General features: G+C 42.1%; 1 protein-coding gene across 3 annotated transcripts in view; it reads right to left on the reverse strand.

Annotated features, from left to right (window-relative positions):
- Nucleotides 1-15839, reverse strand: part of khdrbs3 (KH domain containing, RNA binding, signal transduction associated 3) — a 108778-nt gene that overhangs the window by 8997 nt on the left and 83942 nt on the right. For all 3 annotated transcript variants that reach the window (XR_009234103.1, XM_058620046.1, XM_058620047.1), the window contains 2 exons: nt 12863-12960; nt 613-665 (listed from right to left, as the gene is read on the reverse strand). Coding sequence is in view for 2 of the 3 variants with exons in the window: in XM_058620046.1 (XP_058476029.1) it covers nt 613-665; nt 12863-12960 (151 nt within the window). In the remaining variant the exon portion in view is untranslated. The remainder of the gene's footprint in view (nt 1-612; nt 666-12862; nt 12961-15839) is intronic.

The following is a 15839-nucleotide window of genomic DNA, read 5'->3' on the forward strand; positions in this document are numbered from 1 at the left end:
CAGATAAAGACATTGAAAGACCTTTTTCACTATCATCTATTTTCCTGTGAACTGTTTGGGGCATGTTGAGAAAATAGGGGAGAGCGGTGTTATTCTCGTTCTAAACAATTTAATGAGTGCCAAAACGGAAAAGCTGGATGTTCTGTGATTCAAAAGTGTCGCATACATCCGGTGTGTGGCCTAGTTTATACATACAAACCTAAAGAAGGCATCAAAAATATCCAAATTAATTCATTAAAGTCTATTAAAGGTATTGAAGATCCTTGTGGAGTTCCCCAGGGCTCAAGGCTGGGCCCAGTACATTTATTCATCCTGTAATATAATAATTCCATGAGGATTTGTATTTGTTGCAGTAATTAAAGTGGATCTAAAATCTCTAAAGAAATGTTCTTATTTGAATTCATCATTTTTGGCAAATACCTGGATCACCCTTAGTGATAAGTTACTCGTGTTTCTTGTGTGTATGCTTCTTGTCATCGTCTATCGTTGACACTATTTTTGAACATCATGAAAATAACCAGGTGCTATGGCAACTAAGATGGTGAATTCAGGGACTAGAAGACACTTCTGACAATAGAAGATGTCCTGGGAGAGAAGTTAGCAACAACTCACCATATGCGTCGTATGATTCTCCACTGTGTCCGTATTCATAGTAGTCGTCTGAGCTGTAAACAAGACACCAGATTGAGGTAAATACAAAATAATGCACCCTGCATCAAACAAAATGCAGGAGAGCAACAATAAGGTGTTTGTATGTTTTCTGCAGAGCATCACAAATACACTGATGACACACACAATCAGATATACTCTCTAGACCCAGATATCAAAATAGAGAATATAACAAACAAGAAGCACTCAAAAGTTTGGCCACATTTGTGGTTCTACGAGGCAATTTCCTCCACCGCATAACTGCCCCAACCTCTGGTTCCATATCACTGCATATGGAGATCTATGAGCGGTGGCAACTTAAATGACAAATAAAAAGATGGTGGAGGCGAGCGGCATGGCGGTTCATTCCCCCCGTACACTTTGTTTATTTATTTATTTTGTTGTCCACGGTCAGCGGTGAGATGCTGACAGAACAATCCTGCGTCGGTATCATTCAGTAACAGGACTATCATTCAAGAGAGGCAATTCATCATAAGGCTGCCACTGAGCCGACACCAGCCATCACAGCTGGGTCGTCTTCGTTTGCCTGTCAGTCCGTCAGCGACAGCAGCACCTTTTCAGCCCTGCGGATTAGAGCGCTGAAGGCATCATCCAAAGCCTGCGACACATCACACCGACACCGCCCGACTGCCGAGGGCAAAGAGGTGACAGCGGTGACACGCCAGTGTGGAAGTAACGAATTACAAGTTTTTACTTTCTCTTGTTACTGTAATGGAGTGGCTCTCTGCGGTCGCTGAAAGCCAAACTGAGCTCGCGGAGTCGAGGGGTTGAGACGCTCTGCGTCTTTATCAAATTACACATGTTTGGTAGAGATCCGGGAAATCAATTTCTACAAATTCACTCGGCTATTAAATCTTCTTTTCTTTGGGCACGAGCCTCCTCAAGAATAGAAGTTCAGGATTCTATGCAACCATGTGTTGCCAGGTCATCTGACTTCATGATTGGGATTATTAGGGTTGAGTGATTAGAAAATGAGTGAGAAATACTGGTAGCATCATATCATTTCTGTCAGAGAATGAGGGTCCCATCTTTTTACAGTGTGGTTTCTGCTGATGGCAGTTTTTATATTTTATATTTTAGTAACAGAGGCTGCACAACACACTTCCTGTTACAGTTTATGTGGGTGTCATTTTAATTTCTAATGTCTGATTTAATTTGTGCAGCTCACAGCACAAATGTCTCAGCAGTTCTTCCAGTTATTGTTTCTGTATTTGACAGTAGGTTCAATGCAGTCTGTCACTTGCAAAAACCAAACAAAAGAAATATCTATGACATTACCTTGGATTGTAATTCTGCAATTCTTTGGGCGCCACAAGCAACACTGTTTACCTCTATTGTACCGGGGCAAAGGTTGTTACTCTGGCAGCTTCCCCTGCCTCTGATAATGCCCTTCAACAGCAGGAGCGTGACAAACTGATTGGCTTCATTGTTTTTCCTGCGACGTTTTCTTTGCTCGAGTCGAAACCAGACAACATGACCAATTGAGACTGTGGGATGGATCACTTTAAGAGCACTATGGTGGCTCAATGAGACATGAGACAGCTCTCTAAAGAGACCTGTGCCTTAAGTCAGGCTTAGCATAAATTTTACACAGCCCATAATTCAGCTGTAAACAATGCCGAGCCGGTGGGAGCAAGCGAGGCTCTTCCCCCCTGTGCTGGTGCTGCAGCCTCTCTCATAGCTGCACAGCAGCCGTGCCAGCTGCTGTGGCTCTAAGAGCAAGGTTTCCAAGTCAGCCCCCGTGGCTGAGGTGCCACCGTGCATCTGCCGTGGATGTGAAGTCACTGGAATATCCGTGACACAACTCACTGGCCGACAGAGACGGAGGGAGGGGAGCGGGACACAGAGGCGCATGTGACAAGTGGAGGCATGTTACGGCTCGACGTGTCGTGCACCCCGCAGACGAGGGTTACTAAATAATTAGATTTCACGCCATGCTAAAACTAGGGGATGTTATTCCGCAGAGGTCGCCTTTGAAAATAAACATCAATTTTTATGAATGTCAGGAAATCAATTTTCACAGGTGCATGCAGACACGTTGTCAGGCGCGCGTGAAATGCTGGATTATTTCAGGCTCTGCTGCACAGCCCTGTGTCATATTTAACAAGAAGAAGAAGAAGAAAATCCAGATAATACAAACCTAAACTCATCGCTTACATGCGCTCTGCTGTCAGCATTTTCCCCCTTAATTTATTTTCACTTTGTTTACATCACGAAAAAAAATTAAAAAAGTACCGTTGTTCACTTAAGCCTTTCTGTCTCTTTACTGCCGAAGATGGAACCGGCCGATAACGGTGGAATATTGCGCTGACGGCTGCCAACGCAGACCTGCTCTTTGTGCAAAGATGGGTGCAACAAAAGCTGTAAAGCGCCTCTAATTTCCCGAGGTGACGTTTTGTCAATAACGCCTCACATGGTCTCTGCCTGGATACTTTCTCCTCTCAGTTACAGAAAGGCCACGGAGCCTGGAGGTGTTTAGTGAAGGACAAAGACTGGGAGAGTTCTGCTTTGTATGGCCAGGGGTTCGCCAGCATCTGCTGCCCTCACTGCACCGCTGAGGTCAGTCAGGGAATCATCTGGAATCTGGTTTGACGATAGGCAGGATTATGAGAATGTAAAGGCCACTAGGCAACAGTTATTCTGGTGTAGATTAACTGAGCACTTGGGCTTAATAATTTAGCCCAATTTTGAAGTTAACTTTACTTCAATAAAATGTAATGGAGTCATTTCATTTTGTACATTCCTCCAGTGCCCACAGCAAGAAAATAAAAATCTTAATGTGCTGTAGTGCATAATGGATTTGGTTTGGTAGGGAAATGAATGTTAATGGTCTTTATGGGATGGTATGGGATGGTCTCTGGCTTTGTTCGCATTTGTCAGACGGGAACTCCGACGTAAAAACGTCGTAACGTACGGTGGTTGTTGAGAGGCAGGGGTGCACATACTCAGTCGTGATTTATTCAACATGAATATGAACTGACAAACTGTGAGAATAAGATTCAAAAAGTTACGACTTAAAAAAAAAATCAAAAAATGAATCAACAGCGAGTTAGAAATAGATTAGTAAAATAAAAAACAAATTCAGGTTGGATATTCAACGGACATTTGCTCCAGATGTAGCGGCACCCTCGTCCGTCTCCACCCAGCGACAGCTGCGCGATCGCGGCTCGTTCACAGTCCGACCCGTCACTCTTAACTACCGCCATCTCATTTAGGTCACGTGACCTAATGACTCCAAATCAGTGCAGGACTGTGTATGAAATATAGTCCATCTAATAGTATCTAATGTTCAAAAACAATCCCGTCAACATCAGGGCTTAAAGATTTCAGGCACAGAACTTTATTCAATGCATTTTATTCGACGTTGTCAACATTGGATATAAAAACAGCAACAGAGACAGAATGGACCGAGCCAGAGGAAAGAAGGGAAAATAATGTGTCTGTTCGTGTGGATACGTGTTTTTTAAAGTCATGTTGAATAAATCACGAGCGAGTACGTGTGCGTCTTTTTGACAGTTATCTCACCCCGTAGGTGTTTTCTGTGTGAGGCGTGTGTGATGGACCTCTCTCTGCGTTGCCTGCGTTACCTTCCCCTGTTGCATCGTCCTCAGATAAATGTATTTGGTAACTTGTGTCATTCATCATCTGGAATCACAGCTTCACTCATGAGCTGGAGACGAGGTGCTCTGTGTGTTTAGACCTCATTAACGCACAGGTGTAAAAAGTGCTTTGACTTTCTAAACAGGACCAGCTTTTGATTTGACATTCATTAGCACTCTTCGGTGTCTGAGGCTTTGTTTCTCCCTCAGCTTCACTGACCGAGAATAAAAAGAAAATGCCCATCTGTCTCCAGCTCAGCACCTCTTACATAAGTGTGTCTTTGATCAGGCGTCTGACTCCAGGCTACTTTTCCACAGGTGAAAGACCCAGCGTCTCCAGCACATCTGTCATCTTTGTCTTAAGCACTGATGTTGACGTTCCTGGGCATCAGGAAACAGATGGCGGTGTTAAATCTGAATGATGTAGTACATGTCCCTTGCGGTCTTTGTTTTCTTACATCACTATCAATCTTCGCCCGTGCTCTGTGATAAATTTGGGGGGAAATCTAGGAGGATATTACACAGGAAGGGCTGTGGAGGTAACGTGGCACCGGCGTCTGATGTCCTGCATTATTGCAGATTTAAACCGGTCGTGACTGGGAATCCTTAAGCAGAAATAGGATAAAGAAGAAACACATTATGTGAAAAAATTAAATGCTGACTGATTTTTTTCCCTCCACTATTGTCCCAGCTCGTCACGGCACAGCACGACAAAATAGCCTCCTCATTTGTTCAGTACTTCCTCCATGACCGGAGCACAGACTCCGTCTGACCCTATCACACCAGACTCCTCTGTTAAATATGGAAATTTTAGACATTTCCCTGGTAATTGTTGGAGATTAACCCACATTTTTAGGATTGTGAAGTCTTTTTAACTCATCTACAGTTCGGCATTGTTCGGCTTTGATTCTCGTGTCGGACGTCTCTTCCTGTGACGGCACTCTGACCAATCAGTGGCCGGCAGTCTGGCCTAGTATCACCTCAGCTCGCTTGGAACCTCACCAGAGCAGGTACTAAAAAAAGTACCTGGTACTATGCTCGTGGAAACACAACTTGTGCCGTGCCGTGCCGAGGCAAGGCGAGTCTTGCTGGTGGAAACACGCCATTAGTGTGAAATAACTGGCTGACATGATTTTGAATGGAGAGCATCCTGATGGATAGAATAGTGATTGCTCCATGTGGTGGCTGATTGCAAAGGTATCTGCAGTCCTGACCTCCTGGAGAGTCATAGAAAGATTACAAAAGCCTCAACCCAAAGATTTGATGATGATTGCTGTTCTCCGTGACTCATGTATGCAGTTCTTCCCCCGGGGACAGGAGTTGGGACGTAAGAAGTCGTCCTTATGTTTTACTGAAAGTGCATAAAAGTTGTCTCGGGAGGGGGAGGGGGGGGGTAGAGTGTTGTAAAACCCCCGCCCTCCGTCTCCTCGGATCGCCTCATTCTTGGCTAATGCACATGTCACTCATCCTGACGAGCTGTTCCACCTGCGAAAGACGCTTTTATATCCCGAGCACCTGTGAAGCAGCAGCGTGTATTTCTGACGTCTTGTGCTGAATGGATTTTGTCGGCCTTGGCTTTTTCTGATGTGACGAGCAGCAACTTAAGGAAGCAGCACTTGATAAAAACAAACCAGTGAAATCGCCTTGAACTGTACGTCGTTAATATTTTTAAAAGGTGAAATCTCTTAACGCCCGGTGTGGAAGAGGTGAAACGATTTTCATTTGGCAAAATAACTGAATGAATCATTGTTTTTTTATTACCTCACAATGAACATTTTATACTTGTATCAGGAGCTGGGTCAGATCTACGGAGGACAATTCTGTTCTTTGGAGTTTTGATGCTAACTGTATGTTCTTGGGAAAGCTGCTGTAATTTCACACACTGCACCTTTACAATATGACTAATGATAAAAGATTTATGTATGTGCTTTATGTTGGAATACATCATCAGTCCCTCTGGACAGTGTTTTTGCAGTAAACTCTCATTTCCCCCCGTCGACTTTCCCATGATGCCGTTTACCTGTCTGCGCTCCTTCAAAGTAAAAAGACAGTCAGTCTTTTTTTCTACGTTCCATACTGTGTTTTTATGCATGTTGGCAGTATATAGAATAACAGTTTTAGAATGGGTTTCTGCTGCTATTGTGTTAGTAAATCTTCCCTGTGTGTGTGTGTGTGTGTGTGTGAGCTTTCAGACTCACCGTGGCTGCCACTGTGGGTGGGAAAATAAAATCAATGAATCAGAAAGTGAGATTCTCTCTCTGCATAGTCCTGCGTGCAGCCTACGTTGTCACTAAATATGTGTTTACAGACAGACAGACAGTTTCCACCAGCACAACACGACACGACTCGGCACGGTTATTCTGCTTTTCCATTAGCATACTATTTGTTTTTAGTAGCTGCTCTGACGAGGATCCACAAGAGCCGAGGCGGTATTCTTGCGTGACGCCGTCAGACTGCCGTGCACTGACTGGTCAGAGAGTGTGGTCACAGGAAGAGACACAAGAATCAAACCGAACGAAGCTGGACTGTAGATGAGTAAAAAGACTTCACAGATTTGCATTTTGAAAAATTGTGCTTCCCAAACTCAGTTCCCCCGGTTTCTTTTTTTTGTAATGTAACAAAGAAAAGAAATGGTAATCTGTGAAGTTTTCCTTTAACAATCCTGAAAACGTGCATTAATCCCTGACATTTAGCAAAGGCAGTGTCTTTAATCTGGGCCACACGGTTGGTGTAGTGGTTAGCACTCTTGACTTTTGCAGCAAGTCGACCCGGGTTCGAGCCCCGGTTAGAACGAGGGTCTTTCTGCAGAGAGTTTGCATGTTCTCCCCGTGTGAGCGTGGGTTTTCTCCGGGTCCTCCGGCTTCCTCCCACAGTCCAAACACATGCATTATGGGTAAATTACTGTAGGTGTGAATGTGAGAGTGAATGGTTGTTTGTCTCTATGTGTGTCCCTGCGGTGGACTGGGACTGTCCAGGCTGTGACTCCTGAGATTGGCACAGCACCCCCATCTGTGGAGGATGAAGTGGTAGATGATGGATGGACAATGATTCAGTTACATTGAAAACAACTGCTTTACAAGACACTAGTTTGTGTTTTTGTGTCGCGGCAGTTTCATCATGACTCCGCCCATTTTAAGGAGGAAAACCAACCAAAACGTGTAGAGCTGTACTTTATAGTTGAAAAAGGCCATTATGTGCTGCTCATATCTTTCTTTTAGCTCCTGCTTTGTTTCTTTGTTAAAGAAAACGTTTATAATTTACTGACTGTCTCCCCTGAATGATATGAACAGTGTTGGTAGATTATAAACTCCCTCACTCTCTCCTTTTACGTCTATAATCACAGGTGCTTGCAGTACTTGGCTGTGTACTCGATAATTTACCGCTGTAATGACTACTTTCTCATACCCGTGAGCCCGATATCGGTGGCTTCTTTGTGGTATTTTCTTTTGTGACAACAACATCTTGACAGCCGTCAGGCATACCTACGAATAGAAGCTGGAACTACCTCAGAACCTGCATGCGAGACGCTTAAAAGGTTGTTCTTGTGTGAACGTGCTGCACTGATTAAACTTCAAGGATGTGTTGAGATGTCTTGGTTTTCTGTGTGATCAGCCGCTGTAGACGTGTTATAGGCACTTGGAAGTATTGTGCAGTGTAAAAAAAGAATGACTTAATAATCCCAAAGGGATTCACTGAATAATAGTCCGACTGGAGGCATTGTGTGTGTGTGTGTGTGTGTGTGTGTAGTGGAGTGGTTTAAGGGCTCTTCTTCTTGAGCAATCAGTCCTGCAGTGCTCTACACCATGAAACCTGCTCTTTTCTGTGCCCATCTCTTGTACTAAGATTTACACTTGATCCCCGAGGACGTGTCTGCCCTTTAAAACACTGCCACACAGCTATCCTTTTACCCGCGGGCCTCTGGGATCCGGCCCGCGGCGCGCGCGCCGACCAAAGCAAGGTGCGAGGTGTCAGCAGCCAGCAGTCTCTGAGGTGTCAAGTATGAAATAATGCTTTGATTGCACCCGAACTGCATGAGACAACCTCGCTGTGACCTCGCCGAGTGTCCAGCCATGGCTGTCATCCTCCTCATTTCCCTACAGAGACATCACCTTCTCGTCGCTAATAAAATTAAAGAAGCGGCGTCCTCCAGTCTCTTTGACCTTAGCACTCCGTTGGTACCCAACAGCCATGGCTTGTGATAACTCTCTCGAGGTGAAGCTCTGCAGCCTCTCCAGAAAGAAGGTGAAAGAATGGAACAGTATGTTGTATAAACACGAGGTTCCACCAGCCGTCAGCTCTCTTAGAAAATGACTGAGACGTCTTCAGGGCGTCTAACAACTGCTCTTCACTTTAAGTCTCATGTCTGACGCTTGTGAGTGTTATTTTGTGCCTTTCAAATGTGATCATGTCTAAAATATACCCTGTTGTTGTTGTTGTTGTTGTTGTTGTGTGTGATAGGATGTGTGCAGCACAGTTACACAGGCCGTCGTGTCTCGTTCCTCAGTGCAGAGGAGTCTTTTTATTTAATCCAGTCTTTCTGTTTTCATTTTGACTACATCTAGAGTACGTGAACATTTCATTGATATGACAGTTCTAGTCACTGTAACGCCATTATTAGCGCCATTATATTATATAAGCCATTATATAAGCCATTATATAAGTCCTCACTGTTGTCTCCTCAATGAGTCTAATGTCCAACATGGTACGATTGTCCACTAATGTTGAGGCAGAGGTCTTAAAGTTGTCGTGTGGAACCGTTAGGTGTGTTTCACTCATTTGACAATAGTTTGTTTATATTTAAAAGCTACTCATCCCAGTTTTAAGAGCACATTTTCATCATCTGGAATGAAATAATGATGTATTTAAAATAATAATATAGGCGTTTATTTGATTTGATTTGTTTATAGGTCACATATTCAGGCTTTAAAAATGTGTTTTTTTCCATCTTATGGGACAAGTCTGTCAAGTTTTTAAAAATGAAAAATGAAAAAATGAATCAAGTTTTGATTCATTTTATATGACCTTTTTAGTCATGATATTAAGTAGCAATAATTGTGCCGAAGTCACAAAATTAAAACAGTTTTTAAAAACTGTGAGCAAACATTTCACAAATTCAATCCAATTTTAAACATTTTTAGTACTTTTTTGCTCAGGTGTGTTTATATAGTTTATAGATAATTTAAATGTGGCAGTCGTACTTCTTTCGGTCTATGGTCACAATTTAAAAAGTATCTTATAGCTTTATGGAGATTTCCTTTCCTTTTAAAAGCCATAGTTAAGACAATTTTTAGAAATTTAATTTGTTTGTGTGACCAGCAAGTGAGTGCACTCCAGTTTTCTTGATATAACGGTAAATATCGGGCAAATCTTCAATCCTTTTACCTTGAATATCATTTAAATAATGACCAAAGCATGTTGTCATCACATTATAATGATAACTTATCATTGTGCAATACATTTCACAATCATTTTTCTCAGTAAAATAACTTTACACAGATGGCGAGCCACTGTCAATACGTGATGACCAGCAACAGCTAAATGAGTTAATGAAGGTGTCAGTAAATCCATGCACTGTTGCAGCCTGGGAAAAAAACAATCCACATCCCTTTTCCCCTTATGTGCACAAGCGGTTCCTGGAAAAAGCCATCGGGCTAATACCAGGACAGAGAGTCTGTAAATTGTTCTGCTTGTTATCCCACGGCAAGTGAAATCCTGCCACGCAGTCAGAGCTCAGATTGGTGAGTGGGAGCTCCTTAGGCAGTGAGAAACATTGTTAAGAGACTTGGTTTCCACACCAGCACACACACCTGCACACACACACACACACACACCCCTCAAGGCCCTGCAGCAGCTGGGCCCTGCTGTGACTTCAGGCTTGGGTTGAAAATAATGCACCTTTGTCCATCGCCAAGCTAAATGGGATTGTGAGGGCGAAAGAGAATCTGGGGAAGCACAGTGCTATGTTGCTCTGTTGTAATTAAGTCCATCTGTTGTGTGTGTTTGACGCAACATTTCCATGTTTCCAGCCAATCAGCATCAGTGGGAATCTGTGCTTGTGCACAGGATTCAGAGAAAATGAAGAGAATGCCAGTTGCAGCACCTCGAGTCCATGTTTTTAATGGGATTACTTGTGTCTGTAATTGGTTTCTGAAACACTTTTCATCTCATTTATTTAAAAAAATAATCCTGATAGTAATCCACAAATAATGTTATCTGTAGTAATAGAATTAAAGAAACCCTGTAGACCTGGCAATACAGTGATTATCACCAACTGACCTGCTTTAAATATTCATACGTCTGTTACAGACACAGGTGAGCAGCAACAGACAACTCTGCACACTGTCTGACTTGCAGTAATAATAATTACAAACAATTACTCGATTCATTGATTATTAATCGATTACTAAATGAATCGTCAACTATTTTGACAATTAATTAATTAGTCTGAGTGTCTTTATGGAATTTAAACAAGTTTTCAGATTGTTCAGCTTCTTAAATGTGAATATTTTCAGGTTTCTTTGCTCCACAGAACAAAGAAATCATTCAAACAGTATAGTTTTTGGTTTTTGGACAAAACAAGACGAGACATTTGAGAACATCATCCTTTCAATCAACATTTTCTGACATTTTACGGATTAAACAATTTCTCGATTAATCGAGAAAATAATCGTCAGATTAATCGATTATGAAAGTAAGTCTAATAATATAATTATATTAAGTCAGTAGGTCTCAAACTCAAATGACCTGGGGGCCACTGAGCATCTCATCTGACCAGTAGGGGGCAGGTCAAGTGTAAACATGTCAGTTCAGGAGGTGTGGTTTCACAAAACTTCAAAATAAAAGTGACTTGTGTCGATATGGACCAATTTATTGTTGAGGATAAAAACTTATTTATGATGTTAAAATGTTTTTATTACTCTTCATAACTTCCCGCTGAGTTGTGGACTGCATGAAAACGATCGAAGGTCCGTATGTGGCCCTCGAGCCGCAAGTTTGAGACCTCTGCGTTAGATATTGTATGCAATTTATTTTGCTAGATTCTCCGAATTCTACAATTGATTAAGTGAATTCTGTCCACAAGAGACAAATCAAACAAACCCAGTGAGCACAGACGCGTCCTCTCATAAAGTGTTTGAATTCTAAACCAAATCCAGGACACGAGACTGATACGATCAGAAGAGAAAGTTACTCTGTGGATTTTTCCTCCGCAGGCTCAGACTTCATCGTCTCGTCCCCCTTTTAGTCGCTTTGTCTCCTGCCAAATAAGGGACTTAAAAAATCTGTGGCCCGACCAAGACTCCATTATTCACAAGGCTGCTTTTAAAACAAATCACTGCAGATCACTGCAGGCAGACCACTGCAGGCAGACCTGCATCCACCCAGAGCTCTCCACCCCCCCACCCCCACAGAAGAGGTGTGTGTGTGTGTGTGTGTGAGATCTGGCCAAACAAAGAGAGAGAGATAGTAGAAAAGATGGATGACACCTCAGTGACATAGATCCTCACACCTCCACAAAACAAACCATTGACCGCCCTATACTCGCAAACGCCAAGAGACAGAATAATGTTTTTGTTTTCTTCTTTTCTTCTCTCTGTCCCTCCCCCTTTTTTTCCCCCCTCCGGCTGCCGATACACTCCAATATTTGACTCTAAATGTAACAACAATCCTTTTGAATCCTTTGAATGTGCACATGCACATGCACATGCACATGCACATGCACATGCACATGCACATGCACATGCACATGCACATGCACATGCACATGCACATGCACATGCACATGCACAGGCGTGCATGAATACTGTGGTGAAAACCAACAAACCCACACAAAGCCTTTGACCTTGTGTCATTTGGAGAGTGTGGCAGAAAATCAATATGCTGCATTTAGGCGCGCAGGACCCTCAACGTGCCATTAAGCTTAAACACAGTATATGTAATATAGAGTGAAAGCATTTAATGCAATGAGATATTTTGAATTCCATGCAGGGAATGACAAAGAGACAAAGATCCCGCTGTCCACGTTTGAAGACACTGACATTAAATTCCTCGTCTCAGCGGTTAATCTTAAAGGACGACTGAAAGGTCAGTCAGAAAACACTTCCCTTCACCCTTCACAAAATAAGTCAACTAACAGGAAGCGGTCTGTAGAGTTCAAACGAGGCAGAAAATGAGCTCAAATGACTCCGCGGCTCACACGCTGTAATCCAGCTGTTCTCAAAAACCTTAGAAACTCCCAGTTTCACCTCAAAATGAAGCCTCAACTCATATTATTCTCAACTCCAAGTGAGCAATTAGCCTTTTTACACTGAGGGAAACCCTCCCCTAAAATTCAACAATCCTGGAATGAATCTTAAATAAAGAGGTTTGTTCTATCATAAGCTTGAGTGAGAGTGTTGTTATTCATCCTTAAATTCCAATGATCTAAATGAAGTGCACACAATAATAGGAACGCAGTGAGATTCTGAGTGTAAACGACACTAAACCCAAAAATCCCTCACTTTAGCTGTAAAGGTTTAACCTTTGTTTGTTTTGTGTGTTCAGTGAGGGAAGTGAACCAAAGCACTAACGTTTGACTGGAAGGGAGATTGACTTACTTTTGTCCTTGATTACTGTAGCTGTTGTTGTTGTTGTTGTTGTCATACGACTCGTATCCTTGGTCGTCGTACGCTGTTCCGTAGCCGTCGTCGTATTCCTGAAGGAGCGGAGACAACAAATGCACAAGCGCTTCGGTGAGTTCACAGAGGGAAACCTGAGATATACACAGTCATACTTTACATTTAAGCATTAAGCACTCCATAGGAACACTGGACTGACAGAGGGTGACAGTGCAGGGGAGGGGGTTAACTGTAACCTTGTAAACTTTGTATATTTTTTCCATTTTTGTTTTAAATTGAATTTAATTTAAATCTTTTGGTGCTCTTAATTAATTTTTTTAAACATTTGTGCTCTCTCTTGTACTGTAAGCTTCTCATTAGAAGGTTTACTTTGGTGGTTCGGTTGCTTTCTTTCTTTTCTTAAGTTATTGATTCTGACATGGGGCAACTGTAACTAAACAATTGCCTCCGGCATAATAAAAGTATTCTGGACTTTCCGTGTCCACGAGGGACCACGTGATGCAAATGTTGGCTCTCCACGTGCAGACGAAAGCAAGCACAGCTGCACTTTGACGGCGCCAACTACGCACTCTATGGAATTAGACTTATTTCAATATTTACCAACAACACTTTTTAAGAAACAAATAAAATATTGATTAATTTTGATCAGTACGAACGGAACTGCGACCATTTGTGGAAACACTAAATGTCTCTCCACAGACAGGAGTGACTGAGTGTTACAGTGCTGGGTGGCATTTCATTCATTCCCATTGTTTCAGTGGACTTTTCAGCACTGAAGCCGTCATGGCACAGATGTAGGTCAAAGCGCTTCATGTGCTTCATGTCAGTGGAGCAGACTCTGCCCTTGTCTCTGTGTCAAAGACCTGACAGTGGGATGTAAAGACTCTTGCTGGGTCCACGTTTCATCACCACCTCAAAGCATGAGCCTTGAACATCTGTTTGTGTTCCAGCGATCACCCCCCCTCCGTCCCCCGTCCCCCGTCCCCCCACATCCCCTCACCACACCCAGGCCCCTGCCAAGAAGAACATCAAAGGAAAGCAGTGCCGCACCGTCTTAATTTGGCATAAATGGGACTTATGTTCCACAAAAGGCATCGACCCCTCGCGACACATCTCTGATACCAAACTCCCCCCCCACACGCGTCCTGGCTAATTCCATCTGGCCCTGATTTGCATGTTTGAGATTTAGCAGCAGCAGAAGAAGAAAGTGTTCATCACATTTCTTGTTATTATTAAGGCCCTAAATCCTGATTAGAAACATGCATTTGCCAAATGACAGCGTTTGAGTTGACTCTTTTATCTTTAATCATGCACTTACCAAGGGTGTGTGACAGAACTGCTCACACACACGCAAGAGTCCTTCATATATGCATATATATATATACATATATATATACAGTATGTATATATATATGTATATATATGTATATATACTGTATATACAGTTAACGGTTTCTTTAATGTAAGCCCACTCAGATTTCTCCAAGGTGCAGGTGCTTTTAAATACTATCGGGCTGAACATTCTAAAACGCAGTGAGATTTTGTCAAAAAAGGATTTGGTTTTAAAATTAAATTAAAAGACTTGAATTTGCACTTTTCCACATCTTATTATTGTTGTATAAAAAATGAAATGACCTCTACAAATTCTAAAGAAAATAAAGTGAAAAATGATGTAAAGTGATCTGAGGGGAACTGGTTTGTAGTCGTGTGATAGTTTGAAATAGAGCTGATAATCGATGAATCAGTTTGAAGCTTTTCTTCATGATTAAAACAAGATTTCTGATTGTTTTCGCTTCTTAAATGTGAATATTTTCTTTGTTTCTTTGCACCATGTAACAACAAAAACATTAAAAGTGAAACATGTTTGGTTTTTGGACAAAATCATCAAAACAAGACATTTGAGAACATCATCATTTCCAGGTTTGAGAAACACTGAAACAGTTTCTGACATTTTATCGGCCAAACGATTACTCAATTAATGTGAGAAAATGATCGTCAGATTAATCGATTACGTAAATAATCGTTAGCTGCAGCTCTAGTTTGAGATATTCGTCCAGACATGTCAGTGGTCGTACAGTGACTGTGTTCTTGTTGTGGTTTATTACTTCTAACAAAGGTTAGACAGAGAAGTTATTCCTGAAAGACACTCACTCACAAACACATGGAGAGAGAGAGAGAGAGAGACTGTAGTTCATATATGAAGTGTTCCCGCTCAAAGCGTCTTAAAGTGGTGGAAACAACAATGCAAGTTTGCTCAAAGTCACAGCTGAAGCCTTTGAAGCTGAAACATCTGAGAGCGCTTTAACTAAAAGACTCCTACTGAGGTTACAGTGTGTGTGTGTGAGCTGCAGGAAACGTCAGTGCAATGCCGCTGTTTTTGTCACGAAACAACACAAATCTCACTAATTCTTTTGTGTTGTGTTTTAAAGGTGTGTCTCTCCATTATACTGCACTTATTCCAGGCTGCGATAAACAAGCGTGGTTTTGAATACTGAAAAAAAAGTGAAACAAAGCCGCTGAAGTGATGAAGGGAAGAGTTGTTGGAGGTCAAATCAGATTCTTTCTGAATCATAAAAACATGAAGAGTCACAACCCTGAGGACAACAGGTCACTAAACACCAGTCTCAGATAAAGTATCTTATCAGATAACGACTGAGGTGGAAGTTAAAATCACTTTTTATAACATTACGTAAGTAAAAGTCACAAAGTCCTGTGCTTAAGTATCAAAAGTCATTTTCTGGTATAAAATGTACTTTTTAGAAGTAAAAGTATTAAAAAAGGGAGGAGTTAGGATTGAGCTGTGGTGGCTCAGTGGTAGGGCGAATTGTCCTTGAGCAAAGACACTTAACCCCATGTTGCAGCGTGTGAATGTGTATGAAAGATCATCAATATTAGAGAAGCACTATAATAACTACAGACCATAATATCAACTCTTCTTCTTCTTCTTCTGATTTGA

Source organism: Solea solea, chromosome 20 (assembly GCF_958295425.1).
Source record: "Solea solea chromosome 20, fSolSol10.1, whole genome shotgun sequence".
Taxonomy (NCBI): domain Eukaryota; kingdom Metazoa; phylum Chordata; class Actinopteri; order Pleuronectiformes; family Soleidae; genus Solea; species Solea solea.